This window comes from Anoplopoma fimbria, chromosome 23 (genome assembly GCF_027596085.1).
Source record: "Anoplopoma fimbria isolate UVic2021 breed Golden Eagle Sablefish chromosome 23, Afim_UVic_2022, whole genome shotgun sequence".
Lineage (NCBI taxonomy): Eukaryota > Metazoa > Chordata > Actinopteri > Perciformes > Anoplopomatidae > Anoplopoma > Anoplopoma fimbria.
Window position 1 is genome coordinate 2,703,590 of NC_072471.1, and position 20,218 is coordinate 2,723,807.

General features: G+C 40.3%; 1 protein-coding gene across 3 annotated transcripts in view; it reads right to left on the minus strand.

Moving 5' to 3' along the window:
* The window catches only part of usp6nl (USP6 N-terminal like), a 100,346-nt gene that overhangs the window by 73,779 nt on the left and 6,349 nt on the right, over positions 1 to 20,218 (minus strand). For 2 of the 3 annotated variants that reach the window (XM_054624417.1, XM_054624418.1), the window contains exon 2: positions 16,439 to 16,545. In XM_054624417.1, the coding sequence (XP_054480392.1) occupies positions 16,439 to 16,442 (4 nt within the window). In that variant the 5' untranslated portion in view covers positions 16,443 to 16,545. Of the gene's footprint in view, positions 1 to 1,620; positions 1,796 to 16,438; positions 16,546 to 20,218 lie in introns of those variants that run through there. The other variant, XM_054624415.1, reaches the window with a different exon arrangement.

A 20,218-nucleotide genomic window follows, 5' to 3' on the forward strand; every position in this document is an offset into this window, starting at 1 on the left:
TTCAGGCCAGATAAGAGCTCGAGCTGGTGGCAGCCTTTTTCACTTTAACTGGCAACCGAGATATAGTCGATGCAGCGATCGGGTCTTCGATCTTGGATGTCGGAGAGACGAGACACAGGTTGCTCACAGGTTGAAAAAAAAAAAAAAAAAAAAAAAATCAAAGCTACAACTGTAGAGAGCAGGCGTGATGTGAAACAGGCTGGTGTGGGTCGATACAGTTACTTTTGTAGAGTTGCAACTGGTTATTTATTTATTATAAGACTTCAAAAGGAAACAGAAGCTTTTTAAAATCCTCATTGTCACCATTGCTCAGAATTACTCAAGAACTGTCTCCAGTTATCACAACATGAATAAATGAACATCTCCGCCGCCTGACGGGGAAACACACTGTGAGAGTCTTTACAGCTCGACGCCACTTCTTTGTTTCCACTTCAACTCCCGCCATAGAAAACACAAGACAATACCGACTTCGCTGTCATCTTTCTGGCCCCCACGTCTGCACTTCAGCCTCTGTTGTGCACTGCAAGAAAGTGGCTACCCCAATTTTACACAGCACTCCTCTCCATAAGGCTCTTTATCTGCCTCTTCTTCACACTCTGGTTCTCTAAAGGGGTTTGATTCGGGGTCGGCCGTGGCGGCGGGCGGCACAGAGGAAATCTCACAAACACACACACACAAAACCCTGCAGACGTGACAGCGGTGTGAACACACACTCCTCTGTTGTCCTAATGGCGGCGTTGTGTTGGAGGGGTGATTGAATTAGGCCGGGTGCTGATAGCTCGACATCGTTGATTAATGCCGCCTGCTGCGCTTCAGTGCGTCACGGCGCTCCGAGTCCTGCTGCTGAATGCCAATGAGATACCACCGCACAGGAACAACGTGCACTCGTTTAAGTGCGTGCATGTCTGATTCTTATAGACCGACAGACAGGTTGTGAAGCTAATAATGATGTTTTTAGTCGGTTGTGATCTCCAGAGGATAAATCCTGACTTTTTAAAAAGAGGATATGTTTAAGACTTATTAACAAATAAACAGAAACCTCAGCTGTATTTTGAGATAAATGATAATATATCACACTACCATGCTAACTTACAAACCACATGCAAGATGCAAACGTGCAAAAAATCATCATGCTAAAAAGATAAGCTATAATGTAATACAAATAAAGTAATTAGCATCCACTTGTAGTTTCAAATGCATGTTAACATGCTAATACCCGAGTATAGTCTGACTTATACTGTGCTTTTAATAAACACAATATAAACACAATATATCTTTTTTTATTTTATTTATTTTTTCCCCAAAACAATCTATATTAAGGAGGGTTTGTTATGATTACGGGGGACGCAATTTATCGATATTGACAAAAAACGAAGTATCTTTATTGATATGATGTTAATAATACACTCAGGATAATATTGTGTAAATAATCCTGCACCTCATAAATCACGCTAATGTACAGTTATGGTTACAGACTCTGTCTCCACCTCTCTGTGGAGTAAATATTGACAAGTCTTTTATCTTTTGTAATGAATGAAATCTTCCCCGATATTTAACAATTTAAGATGCATTTGGTCACTGGGGAAGAAAAGTTGTTATTTCAAACAGTTTCCTACTCACACTTCCAACAGACATGTAGGAACATTATCCCATCGGAGACATGTCTCTGTCCACCTGACAAAAGAAGTCCAATGGCAGAGACTTGAAGTGTCGCATACTATTTTGAAATCCTGCGTTTTTCCACCATAAAACATCCAAACATCTGTCAACCGCCTCAAAAACACACAAAAGTATCTGAATTCAAAACCTCCTGCACGTTACCACGGTCAAATACTCCTTGGAGACAATAAAGCACAGAGGTTTGAGTCAGCATGTTTGAGAGCAGTTCAGGACAGTTGAATGCATGGGGATGGAGCTGACGGGGGAGGAGGAGGATTCCCCAGAATGCCCTCCTCTCTCTGACTTTCCCACTCCCTTTTCCTCTCTCCCTTTTCCTCTCTCCCTTTTCCTCTCTCGGCCTTGCGCCGTGCCACAGTAAGCGAGGGAACGGGAACGGACGGGAAAGGAAAAACACACTAGAACAACATCACCGCTCTCTGCCTCACACTTCCTGTTCCCCCCCCCCCCCCCCCCCATCCCAACTCTGTGTCATTTCCTGTTTTAAGTGTGCAGCTTTTATGACCAATCAGACTTCAGCCAGAGTTCCAGTGTCCTTCACGGCTAGAAAAACGTTGTGTTATGACATTTCCTATCAGCAACTGTCCTGCTTTATTACCCTGATCGCTTCTAACCTCTTTTAACGCTTTATATAAAAGAGTTCTATTCAAAACCTCATTCACATTCTGGCCCAAAACTACCTTCTCTTTAGAAGCAAGGACGTCTTTTTATGAGAGAAGAATTTATTAAATCAAGAGTTTTTGAAGTCCAATACTGAGAATATGCTCTTCAACTTTTATTTAAAGTATTCAGATACAAACTAATGTCAAGGTGTGAGTTAGACCACAAATTGTTCCAGGTGAAACTCCTCACATTGACAATAACACATAAGATAATTGCCTGCATGCATCATAGCAGATGTAAGCCATGCTGGCAGTTTGACTGTCTGTGTTGTGTCTGTTTTCGACCACAATGGTTTGGTTTCATTTGTTGCATTTTTGCGTGTGGTTTGTTTGGGTTTGTGTCGCCGCATAAAATGCAAACCACCATTTGTAAACATGACTCATAAGTGTTTTTTCTCATGAGGTTAGAAACCAGTTAGAGACAATTCCCACAGCCGTGATGGAAATGCCTCAGCTCTTTTTCAAAGCTTAACATTTTAACTTTAAACCGGCCTAATATATCAAATATATCTTCTCCATATTGTAATTTTTACATTTGCGCACAACATATTGCAACTTTCATCCCATGATTGCAAAGCCTCTGAAGACATTTGTAATTTTAGGCTGTATGAATAAAATTGACTTGACTTGGAGCACCATGGTGACATAGGAGTTACTTTTGACTCATAAAATGCCATAAAAATACTGACTTAAGGGTAACTTATTGCCCTTCCAGTTAAGAACTTCCCATCTTGTTTCAGGTCAAGTCAGGTCAATTTATACATAAACACCAAAATGACAAATTTGTCCTCAAAAACCTTTACAGTTACACCTCTTTCCTTAGAAGCTTGACTTGACTTGAAAATGATTTACTACAAAAAATGGAAGAAACCTGAAGAAGTACTACAGCTCTTCAGAATACAAACATGAAATAGCAGTAGAATTAATGCCTCAATAAGTATGACAAAAAGTAAATAATTAAGTCATTCTTTAAGCAAAAAAAAATGTGAATATTGTGAATACTTTTTTCTTATTCTTTTATTGTAGCAAAATGTATCTCAACATTTTGATTTAAATATTTAAATAAGAGCTCTGTATGTATGTATGTATGTGTATATATATAGTAAGATATGGTCTCAGTCATTTTCATTCCTTAAAAGGCTTGAATGGTAAATAAATAAAGAGTTCAAACCAAACACTCCAATCATGAACCTGAACCAAAAGGTTAATAAATCACATTAAGGACCGCCCTGAGCTAACCTCTCCCAGACCTCCCAGTAAACAGCCACCATGTTTACCACAAAGGGGGAGGGGGGTTCAGTAGCTCCTATAGAGAGACCTGTGTGTGTGTGTGTGTGTGTGTGTGTGTGTGTGTGTGTGTGTGTGTGTGTGTGTGTGTGTGTGTGTGTGTGTGTGTGTGTGTGTGTGTGTGTGTGCAGCATTGTTTACAAGGCGGCAGTAAATATCAACAGCTGGAGGACCAAAGCCGAGCAGAAGAAGAAGCGGGGGGGTTTGACGTGAACAGCGACGAAGAACCGAAGATCTACGACGACGACAGTCCCACCAGCGTGGGAGTCAACGACTATTACCCACAATGCACCATGCTCGGCCCTCCCTGTCTCACACACACACATTCATACATCACGCAGTCGATCAGGTGTATCCCACTTGACATTGGTCGATAGGGTGCGTGTCGTTTATCAGAGGGTGACGGGCGCTGAGATGTTTGTCACGACCTCCTGTGTGTGTGTGTGTGTGTGTGTGTGTGTGTGTGTGTGTGTGTGTGTGTGTGTGTGTGTGTGTGTGTGTGTTGTGTGTGTGTGTGTGTGTGTGTATGACTGTAAGACTGTTTACTGTAAGACGACGTTGTGTTGGGAGGTTGCAAATGTGGTTTGGCCTGATAAGATACTCTGTTATTCATCAACACTTGATCTGAAGACACAGAAATGACGTCACGCATCATGTTTTGTCAGGTTTGTGTGTTTTATGAGACAACCTGTTCTTTGTCTTTTAAGTGTGTGTTTTGAATCTCTATGTACGGATCACTAAAGCACATTTAACAACTGTTGTACGACCTTCTGAACCAATTAGTTGCTCTTATTACAGTCTATGTCTTGACATTTGTGTAACAAACTGTATGTGACACACTTAATCTATGAATATTCTTAGCATTTAGAAAAAGCAGAACTAGCTGGAAAACAATAAAGTAGCGTTTTATTTCTCTAAAAGTAGATTTGGACACGTGTCTTCACTTTTTCTTAAACTTTTCTTACAACAGTGAACATGCTGACAGCTAACGCCACAAGCTAATGTGACCAATAAATCATTGAATTGATTTTAATTTTTTACGCTAAAATGTCAAATATTTGTTGGTTTCAGCTTCTTAAATGTGATTTTTTTGGCCGCTTTTGTCATTTTTTAATTGCATATTAAAAATACTATTGGTTGGAAAACAATTAAGCTATTTGAAGACGTCACTTTGGGCTCTGGGAAGTTGTGTTGGCTGTTTTTCACCAATTTTTGACATTTCCTACACTAAATAATTACTCAATTAATGAAGAAAATAATCTGAGAATTAATGGATAATGAAAATAATCAATAGTTGCGTCCCTTATTGTGCACAATGACCTACTGTTTAGTGTTAAATGATATTGTACCATTTATTTTTCAATGAACTTTGACCGTGACACCATGATATGTCACTTGTATGATTTTGCATATTCTAGCATAAACAATCTTATTTCCAATAAAAAGAGCAAATAACTTGTCAGATTTAACACTGATAGTTTGGATATGAAGCAAAGTGGTAAACATGAAATCTGGATTAATTCAAACCATCTCTGCAAAAAGAAAATCCCATTTAAAGACATTAGAAGAAAACACATTCAAACACAGCAAAGCTTTCATCATTGCACAAGATCTCCAGTCTAGAAATTATGTATTGATGAACTAAACTTTCTGAGGAGGAGGGGGCCGCCGAAATAAAACAGCAGCTCGGCTCGCCTCACCATGGCAACTAAATACAGAAAGGCCATGAAAAGACTTAATGTCAGAATTACTCTGTAAGTGTGTGTGTGTGTGTGTGTGTGTGTGTGTGTGTGTGTGTGTGTGTGTGTGTGTGTGTGTGTGTGTGTGTGTGTGTGTGTGTGTGTGTGTGTGTGTGTGAGACGGAGAGAGCGAAATACATTTGTGTGGGTTGGTACTAAATTTTCTTGCTTAAAATATCTTGCATATTTTATCCAAAAAGTTCATATTTCTTCTTCATAAGTGGATTTTTAGACAGCACAGAGTGGCCTCTGGTCTTTCTAAATCTTAGCAATTTATTTTCTATTCTAAAATTAAACTTGGTTCAAAATGGGTGAAGCCAGTTTAAATCAATGAAACACGCTGAATATTTAAGACACAACTTCATGGACTCAAACTAAATTTGACCAAAGCTTTGAGGAACCACGGCTCTCTGCATCCTCTAAACCAGATATGAAAGTAAAATCTTTTTTATTTTATAGCTTTATAATGTCATTTACTATGTGTGTTGCTCTCTGCTTCTCTTATCTCTGAAAAAGGTATCAAAACTGTTGCTCCACTCAACGAGAGAAATCCATACATCCATTAATAAAAAATCCATTATTGAGGCCCTGCAACTACAAACTTTGCATAGAGCCACAAGTCTGTTTAAAAAGAATATTCAAAGTTTATGGTAATTCTATCTTTACTATTAAAAACCACAACATGAGGCAGAATTCTTAATAAGATGTGACTCCTGTTGAAACAGGACTTTGGGGGTGGATGACAAATAGTAGAAGATGTCTTTTTGGTTTGATAGAAGGACTGCCAGAAGTCTAGAAGCTCTGCCCACTTTGGGACTCTAGGGCTTGTTACTGGGAATACATTTTGACCCTTCTCAAATAGCTATACAAAATCCAAGTTGCAGGTACTTTCGAGGATTGGCGGCACTGCTATCGATAGGGATCTCGTCAAGCTGGTTTGTTGTCACATCAGAACAAACCCAGTTGAAACATGGCTTTACTACTAAATCAACCAGGACAACAAACATTAAAAAAACCAAGAACCAAGGGGAACTGTTGTTGGACAAACCAAGATGTCCGTTAGTCTTTGGGTTGGAAGAGGACATTGTTTTGGGCGTATGGGAACTAATTATCTGTTGCTGAATTATCTTGATTCTCACATTCACATAGGAAGGAGAGAAAATAAATAACAACTACAAGCTTACATTTTTCGTACAAATGCTTAATAAAAAATGATATATTTCCGTCTCACTGTTGCCACAACAACGTGGTTTGTAAAATACAGTGGAAGCAGTGAAGTTCAACCAAAGCAAAAATGCTAAAAATACAACTGGTTCCAGCTCCTTAATTGCTAATATTACTGGTTTTCTTAGTCCTTGTTCATAGTTAATTGAAAATCTTGGGGTGTTGGACTGTTTGACAGTCAAAACAAGACATTTAAAGACTAAGCCACTTTGAATCTGATGTTCAATTGTTAATCTTTTATGACAATTTACGATTCATCAATTAATTAGGAAAATATTCTTCAGATTAATCAATAATGAAAATAATAGATACTTGAGTCAATGAAAAAGCTTTTACAAAAGCCTAATAAGGTTCATAAGAGGTGAGGTTATGGGAAGTCCCAGGTTACAGGTTCCGAAGTTCTTGTACCGGGAAAAAAAGGCTCTAAGTTCACACCTACTAGAGCAGGATGAGGTCATCATGAATGATTTACAGTTTTCCAGGGAGTGACAGGTTTCCAAGAAGTTTATTTAACTGCAGGTTTCACTTCGTCTTTAACAAAGAATACAAGAAGAATCTTCCATTCATTTTGCAACAGGCCTAAATTCTTGCTTAAATGTCGGTGAGGTTTGTGTGTGTTCAGGTATGTGATCTACCATTGTGTGTGTGTGTGTGTGTGCGTGTGCATCATTAACATTACACTACTCATTAAATCTCTGACTGGTGTCTTCAGTATGTAGAGGCTGATGCCCTGAGGACAAGGTCTGTGGATCCATTTCCTACTGCGGCCCTGTTTACTGGGAGATGTAATCATATTCCAGCAAGCCTTCCTTCCTGTTACTCATTCCACACACACACACACACACACACACACACACATATATACACACACACCTCCCTGTCACCATGAACGTGACATCAGTGCATTATTCACCAGTACAAGAAAAGGACCAAATATGCTGAAAGGGTGGAGGAGCTGCATTCCACCACAACACTGGCATCACATCACACATATTTCACACATAACACACAGTTACCAATCCTTTAGTGTTCATGGAACACACACAATAATAAATCACACGTGGTGGAAAAACAGAGAGAAAGGAAGGAAAGTGAAAGAGATGGAGGAGACGTCACTTCTGAAAAAAACCCATATATTGCCTTTAAGTGGATTTAAGAGTTAAGTACTATTCAGAGTTGCCAAAAATGTCCTTTTAAATGTGGCAGTGTGTGATTAAAGAAGCAAAATGTGTAGATCAAAGCGGCACAAGGACAAGTTTATCTTTTTGAGAAAATGCACCTGTAGAAAGGAGAACGACATCCAATGAAGCTAAAGAGAGATGGTTATGCTTTCATTCAATTCTGACATTGGTAGGTCGCGACCCAACGTGGACAAGAAGTCTTTAAAGTGACAAGAAAAATACAAAATGTAACATCTGCGATCCAATCTCGGCAATTTGTATCTGCTGAGGACAACTGTGTGAAAACGTTTAAAGCACAAGATCAGCTACTAAATGGACTTTGCAGTGCGGTTGTTTGGTCAACATGTATTTTCCTACTTTCAAACCAGTCGTTGGTTCCAGTTGTGTTTTAAAAATAACTTAAAATTTGAAGCCTTAAACTCAAAAAGCACGTTTCACAAAATGGTTAACATTAATCATGGTTTGTAGTAGTTTTGCTTAAACTTGTAAAATTACTTTTATAGTCCTTTAAACATTCAAATTTGTCCAAATTGCTGCCAATCACAGCCGCCATCAGCAATATGTGAAGTCAACTAGTCGATCTCTGATTGTTTACGCTCTAAAGTGAATGTTTTCTTTCTGCTTTGATGGAATATGAAATCTCTGTCATGCCTATGAAACAAATTGCATTGTGGGTAAGAAAGAGTCAGGGTAAAAACACACATGATTGTGCAACTGCAGTGAAAACACAGTGTCCTGTGCCTCCACTTCCACACTTCCTTCCTGCCGGAGGCGTCAGATGTGGATCTGACACAGTGGCATTAATGAAAACAGCATGACATAAAAAATCTGGACTAATCCTCATCCTTAATCTCTATTCAAGTTCAAATTCACAGCGTGTCACGGGTCCTTGAAGTGCAGGAAGCGCGGCGGGCTAATAAACCTGCCCAACCTGCTCAACAACAACAACACCACCAAACCGTAACAGTCCTCTTTCCTCAGGTGCTTTTCCGAACAAACAAAATATCTTTCTAGTAATTAGCCTCTGAGTCATTCTGAGGGCAGAGAGAGGCTCTGACTCTCTGGAGCCTGAGTGAGGTAAGAAGACACTTTTCACACCAGGAGATGTGTCATCAGCACTTCAGGGTTTAAGGGTTTAACACAGGAGAAACAAAACACAAGAACAAAGGCTGCCTTCAAGTGTCCGTCAGAAACTGAGCAAACACAAACAAAGCAAAGGTAGTATTAAAGAGGATTGAGGAAATCTGAAATTTCCGTCATACTCCAGATGTTGTACTCCCATAACAACAACAACTGTGCCACTCAAGTCCTTTAATACAACTCCAGAAAAATAAATCATAGTTTAAATATTGTAAAAGTTTTGTTATAATTTTCAGGTACTTGGAAATGTACAGAATGTTTTCAATTATGACTTCAAAACTGAAACAGAGCTGATGAAAAGCGCTTTAATGCGACAAAACAAAAATGCTCAGACTGAATTTAAAAGAATAGTAATAGAAAATAAAAATGTGCCCTTTTTGTTGCAGAATTTGACAAAACAGTTATCGCTCTCATTTCTGACAATTAAATATACAGCTATAGCCTGGCAGACAGTTAGCTTAGCTTAGCACAAAGACTGGAAACAGTAGGAAACAGCTAGCCTGACTCTTTCCAATTGTAACAAAATCTGCCAACCACCAACTCTTAACTAATTAACAATGTATATCTCATTTGTTTAATCCATCCCCCACTGTTCCGTCTCCAGTATTTATGCTACGCTAAGCTAACCAGCTGCTGGCTGTAGCCTTATATTTAACAGACAGATGTGCGAGTCAACCTTCTCATTTACTGTCCACCAGAAAGCCAATGGAGTATTTCCCAAAGTGTCAATAGTTTAGTTTAACTGCATGAAACAAAAAGTGATTTATTTTAATGGGACCATTGCGTTGGCACAGCAGTAATCCCAACTTTTTCATGCAACACAGCTCAACGTCATACAGCAATCAAAGTCATTGCCAAGCCATTACATGCATGCGCACGCGGCAGATTGTGGGGTTTTTATTTGAGTCCGAATCACACATCAACCCCCTCACCAACTGGGTGGTACCGGAAACAACGTGCCTCCATTAAAAGCAGTGCTTGAACGAGCTGCTATTTCCACTCCGAACACCCACCAAGAGCTATTTGGGACGGCCATGTCTTGGGCGGAGAATGACATGCGCTGCAGGGAGACATCGACACCATTAACTGTCATCTACCTCATGTGATTGACACGGCAGTGGGGAATTGGTAGCCTAAAGGCTCCCGGCTTGGTAAATGTGGTCGAGTTAATGAGACACTCCCTCCCAAGAACCGTAGCCGAGCTGTTTGGTGCTCAGTCGAGCTTTTCCAACAGAACTTCCCTCTGTCTGTTGTTGAGCAGCTTCCAGGTGAATGAATGTAACCCTGGTTGCAGCTACTTGCATGCTATAAGAAGACTTTTAATATGTATCTAGCAGTGTAGGAGGTGTGAAGACCTTTGCCGGGAGCTCTGTGGCTAAGATAACCATGCTAAAGGGCCGGCAGATGGAGGCCAGATGAGGCTTTGAAGAGGAGATAATTATCCTGCACCGCACCCAGACTCTGTGTGCCCAGCACGCCACCCAATGACATCAATCTCCCTCTGACAGGGAGATGACAGAGGTGTGTGTGTGTGTGTGTGTGTGTGTGTGTGTGTGTGTGTGTGTGTGTGTGTGTGTGTGTGTGTGTGTGTGTGTGTGTGTAATATAGGTGAAGGTCATGTGGAAAGATTGGAGCCAACCGTCCACGCCTGCACATGTTGCCCTCAAGTACTCCTTAAAAAAAAACCTCCTGCTTGTGAGCTCAGAAGTCTTAAAGTTTGACGTGCATCACAATTAAAGACTATTTTGGGGGATAATAACAACATGGACCCTTTAAAATAAACTAATTTAAGGGTAGCTGTTTTTTTTTTTTTTTTTAGGAACAGATTGGCAATGAGGAAGAGGAAATACACTGCAAAGTAGTATATATCTGTGATGTACAAAAGTTTTGTAAAAGATAAACAGAATGATTGAAATGTTCACATATGTGGTCAGATACTTATAAATAATTATAAAATGTAATATGTAAAATATGACATTTAAATATCTAATTTCAGGAATTTGGATATGGAAATTTGACCTTTCCAGGCCCAAGGTACTACTTTGTTGGACTTTTCTTCTGTGTTTTTAATTCAGTTAATAACAACGTAAGGAGAAGAAATGGATGACTGAAGTGAGACATAATGCACAAAGGCTTTTTAACACTGACTGACTGTTGAATTATCAGATTTGGTAAAGAAAAGTGTAGTGACTTTATACTTTTGACAAACATAAAAGGAGGCATCATAGTGACAAAAACGGCCTTGAGAAGCACCGGTACCTTTTGAAAGAACCAAAAAGTTTAATTTATGCAAGAAAAATATGTTTTGGTCCCCTTTAGGCACTACTTAAAAGTATGTTAAAGTACTCTATGAAAAATGACATGATAATAGTACACAGTTTTCTTTAATTAACTTCATTCTAACATATCTATTATTGTTATTTATCATTGGTGGTTGTTTGGTGCCTCATTTAAGGTAATGCAATGCATGATTTATCACTGATTTATCATTTTACAGGAAAAGCATGCGAATCGTCCAGAGGAAGACACAGAATATAAATAGAAACGTATTAACTCAGTTGGAGCTTCTTCACATTTCCCCACCTTCATTCTTTCCCTCCATTTATTTCTATGGATGACATACTGAGTCTTTGCAGAGCCATTATCCTCCGTTAACTACCAGCGCTGTTTATACAACACCAATAAAGCGATACGCAGCTTGTGTGTCTCTCCCTCATTTCTCATCAATCTCCTCTCCTTCCACCGTTATCACTCTGCTGTGAATCCATTTCCTACAACGGAATGGGTCGGTGAGGAAGAAGCCGGGAGTCATATTTTTGCTACAGGCGGACATTGTTAACAGATATGATGACTGAGTGCTGTTTTGGACAAACAGCTTCTTCAATTCACAGATGATATTATTTGTCACATGCAGCCTGAAGGGATGTTGGGCATGTTTTGATTGGACGGAGCAGAAGATCCAAAACATCTGATTAAGATGTGTCCCTGACAAATTTGGATGCTGTTATCCACCTATTATCCCGGGCCGGATCGTACTCCAGACCTCCCTCTCCCAAGCATCGTTATCCAGCTCTTTCTGGGGAGGAGTTCCAACACCAGACAAGATATTACATTACATTACATTACAGTCATTTAGCAGACGCTTTTATCCAAAGCGACTTACAGGAAGTGTATTCAACATAGGTATTCAAGAGAACTACTAGTCACCAGAAGTCATAAGTGCATCTCCTTTCTTAAACAAGCATCTTAAAGCATAAACCAGAGCAAAAGTATAGTGCAGAGGCAAATTACTACGAAAACAATAATTGCAACAGACTAATACGAATACAACAAGTGCTACAAACTACTACGAATAGGATAAGTGCAGCGGATATATAATCCCCTTTGTTCTGGGTCTATCAAGGGGTCTCTTACCAGTGTGACGTCCCCGGAAAACCTCTAAAGGGAGGCGTCCAGTCGGCTTCCTGATGCCCGAACCACCTCAGCTGGCCCTTTGGACCTGAAGGAGCAGCAACTCCCATCCACGCTCCCTCTGGATATCTGAGCTCCTCACCATGTCTCTTATACTGATCCCAGCCACCCTATAAAAGGGAGGGGATTTCTGTCGCTTGTTTCCACCATCTAATTCTTTAGATGACTACCAAAACCTCATGATAATAGGTGAATTTAGAGCTTTGCCTGCAAGCTCAACTCCCGCTACACCACAAGAGCCTCCACCAGGGTGGTCCCTTGTCATCGGATAGCATCTCAAAGCGTATCCAAGGCAAGGAGAGTGTCCAGTTTAAGGAAACTCAAAATTGCGTTTCTACTCTTTGCAGATGATGCGATTCTGTTGGCGTCATCGGACCGTGACCTTCAGCACGCATTCGGATGGTTAGCAGGCGGGTGTGAAGCGGTCAAAGTTGGTATCTCAAAGTCTGAAGCAGGCAGAAGTGTCTTGAACTTGCATTCTCTCTACTGTCCATCAGGGGGCGACTCCTCTGGTTGTATAGAAGTCTATGAGAAAATGACTCTACTTCTCTCTTGATTTATTCCCTCAGTAAACATTGTAAACATGAGTTTATGGTCTCAATCTCTAGTTTCAAGTCTTCTTCAATACAGCATGATGTTCATTTAGTAAATGATGCTCCATTTAGAGTCAAACAGACCATAAAGCAGAGTACGCTTTGATACATGAAGACTGACCAGCTCATTCTTTAGGGAGATTTAATTAGGTAATCCTCAGTCATTAGCGCTTATTTTGTACCTGACAGCAAGTCATGTAGCATTTTATGACACTTTACGTTACCATAGTTCACTTTGCTGCTCACCTAAAAGCCCTCCAGGGGCCCTGAAGGACCCAGGACGCCACTTTGAGAACCCCCCAGGAGCACAGCACCTGCATTGAGGCTCCATTAAAAGACACCGACGTAAAGTGAATTAACAGGTGAACAAATTATTTAATTCTGCCTCTTTCTGTCCCCTCTTTTCTGACTAAATTCAGCCCATCCGTAGTGACTCATCCATCCTCGCTAAGAGACTCATTAGAGGAAACTAGCCTCGCCACGCCCCAGGATGCTGGTGTGTGTGTGTGTGTCTTGTTGTGGGGTAATTAAGGTAATTAGCTCAGGATATCAACATCGTCGCCCATCTCCAGGCGAGATAGTGAGTCTATCAAAGGTTCGGATGAATAATGAAACACATAAAAGCCTCTTTTTCTCTCAGAGCGCCCGCTGCTTACGAAGCACATTCAGGTCACATTAAGACTACAATAACCACAAAATAACCAAAGCTCTCCATCTTTTGAGATTTCTTTCTTTGTGTGTTTTGCTCCATTTTAGTTGTTTATGGGCAGATTAGACTGGCAGAGACATTTTCATGTTATTAATACGAGATCTAAATACTTTCTAATGACTTTTGTTCGTTGCTTTGACTGCTTTTTAATATTGTTTAGTTGTCATGATTTATTCTATGCTGATGTTTGACGCTCTTTACAGCTGAAAGTTCTGCAAAAAACAGCACAAAGTCATAATCTTTCTTATATGTTGTGCATTTTTAAACACACAATGCATTGATTGTATGTTTCCTTTGTTTTTTGGTATGACAACACACATTGAAGGAGAGAGTAGCAGCTGTAGCGGATACACCACCATGCTGCTTGTGGCCTTTTCCCACTGTTGCATAAGCTCATCAATCACACTTTCCTACATTTTCATCACTCCCAATCAATCAGATCACCCACCTAACCTCCCCCCCGACACTACCACACACACACACCTGTTTGTGTATGTGTATATGTATGCCGGGCAGTAATCAGGTTAAACCTCTCAGCGCTCCCCTTCAGCAGCGTCTGCTTAATCCAATCGCCTTCCAGTGAAACGCCTCACATGCGCTGGGTTGCCCCGGTAACCCAGTTCCAGCCCCCTGGTACACAGATCTACAACCTCCTAGCTCTGCAGAGAGAGACGGTGGTCAGGGTGAACGGCACGGAGCGAGTTAACGCCGCTGGAAAATGTTGGCTCCCGTTCAATCTTTATCTGAAGTGAGTTAAAAGGCGAAGAGGACAAGAAGGTCTGAGAGGGCAGAGCTGGGAAATGTGGAGGCGCGATATCAAAGAATAAATAATGCTTTCATATTTCACACATTAGCTTTATAACGGGAAATCAGATTTAGTATTGTGTGGGATTTATTGAGAAAAATCCTTAAAGAATAAAGCTTTATAAACCATGAAAAAACATGATTGAGCCAATTTTAGTTGTGGAGGATATTGTTCTCACGTCAGATCAGTTGATAGACGATTTATTGTTATTGATTTTAAAATCCACACAATAACGCAGCCTGTGAGAGAACAGAAAACTTCCTTCATATCATTATTACTTTTTGACAAACCAGAATTGAACATTTATGTTAAAGTCAACAATGTCTGAATGACAGAAAGACGTCGCTTCAAGACGTAGATGAAGCCAGAAATGTTATACGCATAAAAACCTGAATTACATAGACCATGTTAAAACATTTAATATAGTTCTAGTTCAGATAATGTGGCCATAATCCCTATATTATCATTTATTTTGCTAAATTCAGTTTCAAAATAAATTATTTAAATCAAATTATGCACGCAAATTGAATAACTTTTTTGTTTTTGTAATGCATGATTTTGCATATATTTACCATAAATTGATATATTTTGGTTTTGGGCTGAAGAATTCTGAAATAAATTGAATATTTTAACTGATATTGCATTGTGAGATGATTTGCAATATTAGAGGGAATGATCATTTTCATATCGTTAATCTCTTTTTCATTGAAAAATGATTAAGGTGAGATTCTTTTGTGGGGTTCTGTACCAAACAAAGATGTTTTATTAAGTATTAAGAATAGGTCACGTCATTTTTTTCCCATAACATTTCGATTAAATGTGCAGCCCGACGTTAAAGTTCTCACAATATACACATCACCCAGTATCTTGATCAGCACAACACATCGTGGTGAAAATGATCTTGTGGTGCAGAGTGTGTGTGTGTGTGTGTGTGTGTGTGTGTGTGTGTGTGTGTGTGTGTGTGTGTGACGTCACACACATGTATAGGACAGGATATACTGCAGTCTGGCCTCTCTGGATGTCTCTCACTGAGCCGACATGGGAGGCCGAGCCATTACAGTCACACTGTGCAGGAAACGAGCACACACACACACACACACACACACACACACACACACACACACACACACACACACACACACACACACACACACACACACACACACACACACACACACACACACACACACACTGTGGATTGAGCTGATGAAGTGCACATCCCGCTACATTTGCCCTCCCATCATGCTTTGCGGTGTGATTGATGAGTAATCGCGCGGTGAGGGTTGCAGCACTCGGCTCCTTGGTGCCATATGTTTCTGCCATCGGGGGGGGGAGAGCAGGTTGGAGGTGCAAAGGGAGGCAGATCAAGTGTATTGATGCTTCATCTTGAAACACCCGCACTACAGCATGCATCTGTGCAATACTACGATCATCTTATCGTCGGATATGAGAGTATAACGTTAACGACAAGAGATCAAAATCTGTGGAAAAGGGAAATCTCCTTCACTCACAAGACACTAAACAAAATGATTGTGTCTTCCATTAAAAAGGTAGCATAAGCTGAGCTACTGCAACAACCCAAGGAACCAATCCAGTGGCCTCTAAACGTCAGCTCCGAAAAACAACTCCCACTGTGATGAATCGACCTGAAACATCCAAATTCCCAAATTTCTCCTTTTAGCACAGATTTCGATCTGTCCATAAACTGACAAAAACTACAAATATGTGCTTTAAAATGTGACTTCAGAAGCCTCTACAGAATGCCGGAGTGTTTACATGATGTTTCATTACTATTAATATAAAGATCATAGACATCGGATGAGTCTATGAGTATAAAACACAAAAAGCAGAATCACAATTTCCGGCAAAATCCATCACAACAACAAGGCTGTCGAAGTGAAAAGAGCACACTTAAAGGAGGAATCAATAATACAAAAATCAGGAACTTACTCATGGTGGGTGTCCAGGGGTGGGGGGCAGGGCGAGGCCCAGGTGGGGCGGGGCTTTGGACAGGTGAGGTTATTCTCCACTGGGTCTTTCCTAGAGGCACTCATGACCTGAGGAGAAAACCAAAGACACAATATAAAAATCACATCTGCACACCCAGAATAAACTGAACAGGTTTTGGAACAAAAACAAGAACTTCAAAAATGACGATTCGTTGCCAAGCGAAAAAAATAAGCAACATATTTGCAATATCTAGCTTCTAAAATGTCAACATTAGCTGCTTCTTATCACTGAAAGACAAATATTTATGGGCTTCACACTGCTGGTCAGACAGAAAATATATTCAAAGTCATCATCTTAAGTTTTGGGGAATTTAAATGGACATTTTTCAGTTTTTTCTGACATTTTATAAACAAACAACACATTCAAATCCACTTTAATTGAAAAAGAAAGCACTCCATGTTGCTTTCAAAGCACACAGATGCATTCAGATGGAGAAACAGGGTCTCAAATACACACACACACACACACACACACACACACACACACACACACACACACACACACACACACACACACACACACACACACACACACACACACACACACACACACACACACACACACACACACACACACACACACACAGCTGATTACAGATGTGGTCCTGAGAAATGAGGAAAAGAGAAATGGCAGGGCACAGGGCGGGTGAATGAACAGCCTTGGTTTTGTGTGTGTGTGTGTGTGTGTGTGTGTGTGTGTGTGTGTGTGTGTGTGTGTGTGTGTGTGTGTGTGTGTGTGTGTGTGTGTGTCATTCCGCTCGTTGGACTAAATAACAGTAATCTGATGACACTATGCAGTAATAATGGGCCATTTGATCGCTCTGCAGATGCTTGCTGGACGAGGATGAGCAGGGAGGGGCGGGCAGGAAGGTGGAGGGGTTTAGGGGGTGTAGCGGGGGGGAATGACGTTGCCATGGAGCACGACTACTGCAGATGTTGGTGGATCCAACATCCTCCAGGGCGGCGGGCGTAAAAAAAACCTGCACAGGTCAGCAGAACGCTTCAGCGGCAGAGGAAGTGACAAATAAGCAGCGGAGCAGCGATCTGTGCAGAGATTCATTCATCAAACAGGTGGAGAGAGAGACGGTGTTGTCTCCATCATCGACACCGACAGTGAATTTTACGATCGAGTTAAGAAAGGGTTGAAAACTATTTAGCAGAGTTAAAGAGCAGCTGAGGAAACATTTAAATAAATAACTAGGTTTGTAACAGAAGAAGAGCATCCGGCTGCTAGGAATGATCATCAGTTTGTCTCTTTACCATTTTCCAGAAAAATATATGATTTTTTTTTTTATCTATAAAATGACAGAAATGAACGCGATGGAGACCTGTCAATCAGTGTGTAGCCCCGCCCTAAAGCATCCCCTGCTTTATGGTCTGTTTGACTCTAAATGGAGCATCATTTACTAAATGAACATCATGCTGTATTGAAGAAGACTTGAAACTAGAGATTGAGACCATAAACTCATGTTTACAATGTTTACTGAGGGAATAAATCAAGAGAGAAGTAGAGTCATTTTCTCATAGACTTCTATACAACCAGAGGAGTCGCCCCCTGATGGACAGGAGAGAGAATGCAGCTTTAAGACACTTCCACATTGGCTCCACTTGTCTGAACAGGAAGTTGCGGCCTGCCCCATCAACGACAAGTTGTTTACCTTTTTCACAATAAAAGTATCCTGCCAGTTCACCAGTGTAAAGCTTTAAATGCCATGCATCAACAGGAAGAAATGTTTGGTGTGTAGTTGCTGGAGTGGAGACATATGTAATCTGGGCTTGGTTTGGCATGGAGCGGATAAAGTGGACCCATCAGTGCTCATGGAAAAACCCTATTAGCTTGTAGGCTGTGACCTGGGATTAGATCCACCATATGTCCTCCTCGGCCTGTTATCAAGACTGACGCTAAGAGAGCTGCAGTCCATGCAGACATGCTGCAGGAAGCACGAAAAATGACCTTATAATAATGAAAGATTATTTGTTTTATTCCTTTTTTTCCAGCACAAAACTGTTTTGGAGCTGAACTGCAAGATTTAACAGACAATATGTTTATTCAGATTTTTTGTCAATATTTCTCCGTTAATTCAGCCAACAAGTTTTTCTCAAAGGAGAAGAAATTATAGCTTCTCTTATGAGCCAACATGACTGACAATAACGACTAACTAACTGACTTTTTTTAGCTAGCTAGTTAGCGAACAATGTCACATTTTGGTAAGTAATACAGCGTAACCGAAAGTTAACAGGTTTCAGGACTCCTTGATAGCCTGCTTACTATGTCTGGACAGCATGCAAATGTATTTATTTATTCATTTATTTATGTTAATATGGGTAAACAAGCATCATATTGATTAAACTCCATTTCATTTTGGTTTAGACTTGGATTTAACAGAAATTAGATTTTAATTGTGCTCAACAGAGCTCTGCTTGACTTTTAAATCTAAAAATTACTCATTTTAAACCTTGTTTTGCTGATCAAAACTGATCTTAGATTAAATTAATCCTTAAAAACTTTGTTAGAGGTTATTATAGCAAATACTGAGACAATTTGTCAACAAATATTTTGATAATTGATTAGACTTATAAGACAATTTATCAAGCAGCCCAAACATTCTGCTTTCTATTGTTTTATATAATTTAATATCTGTGGAGTTTTGGACAATCTCAGAGCTTGAGATGGCCTTTTTTTTTTTTAAAATCATTCACAAAATAGTGGCAATAATAATCAACATATTGTTTAAAAAAAAGGCAACATATTGAAGAAATAACTGTAAAGATGTGCACCACTGTAAAAGAAAGACAGGGTGCGCTTGATTTATAGAACAAACAAACAGGGGCATCCTCACAAAACAGATGTTGGCACAATAATCATCTAATCTCAATTATCCTGTTTTCATAATGATTAGCCGTGAAACCAAAATTCAAAATAACATTTCCTGAACACTCATTAGTTGCCACTTCAATATAAACTCTTTTCACTACAGCCTTCAAACTCACAAACACGTCTGTCAAACCACAAAGCCACTCTAGAAAAACAGCACCTCTTTTGTTCCGTGTCGTAAACTCAGCAGGCCGGCAGCTGTGTAGCTGCGGTTATGGAGTGTTAAAGAGTAACCATGTAAACCTCACACCGGTTAGACATCCACTGACGTGAAAACAGTCCATACGGAAACATCATTTGCCTTCGTAAACACATATTGGTTAAACACCGATGTTTGTGTGTTGGACACAAGGTTAGTTACATCTGATGCATGGTCAGGAGCCAATGCAGTTCTCACATAAACACAAACACACACACACACACACACACACACACACAGCATCTGGTGGTGTGTGTGTTGTGTGTTGCTGTTCTGAAGCCGGGCAGTAAAAGAGAGTCTGCAGGGATCAGCAGCCAATAAAGACGGAGAGCAGCAGCTCTGAGCCAAGAGCTGGACGGCAGTGAGGGAATGCAGAAACCCTCTGTGTGTGTGTGTGTGTGTGTGTGTGTGTGTGTGTGTGTGTGTGTGTGTGTGTGTGTGTGTGTGTGTGTGTGTGTGTGTGTGTGTGTGTTGACTACATCTGGTATACGGGTGGGCCCTTGTCTTGTGTAGAGAGTTGAATTCTGCTGCACATGAAAGACTTCTTCTGACCTGCAGGTTTCACAACGCTACATGCAGACTTTTCATTTTCATTTATTTTGAGCCATTTTGACTATATGTGTGTGGTTTTTTTCCCCTCGCAGTCG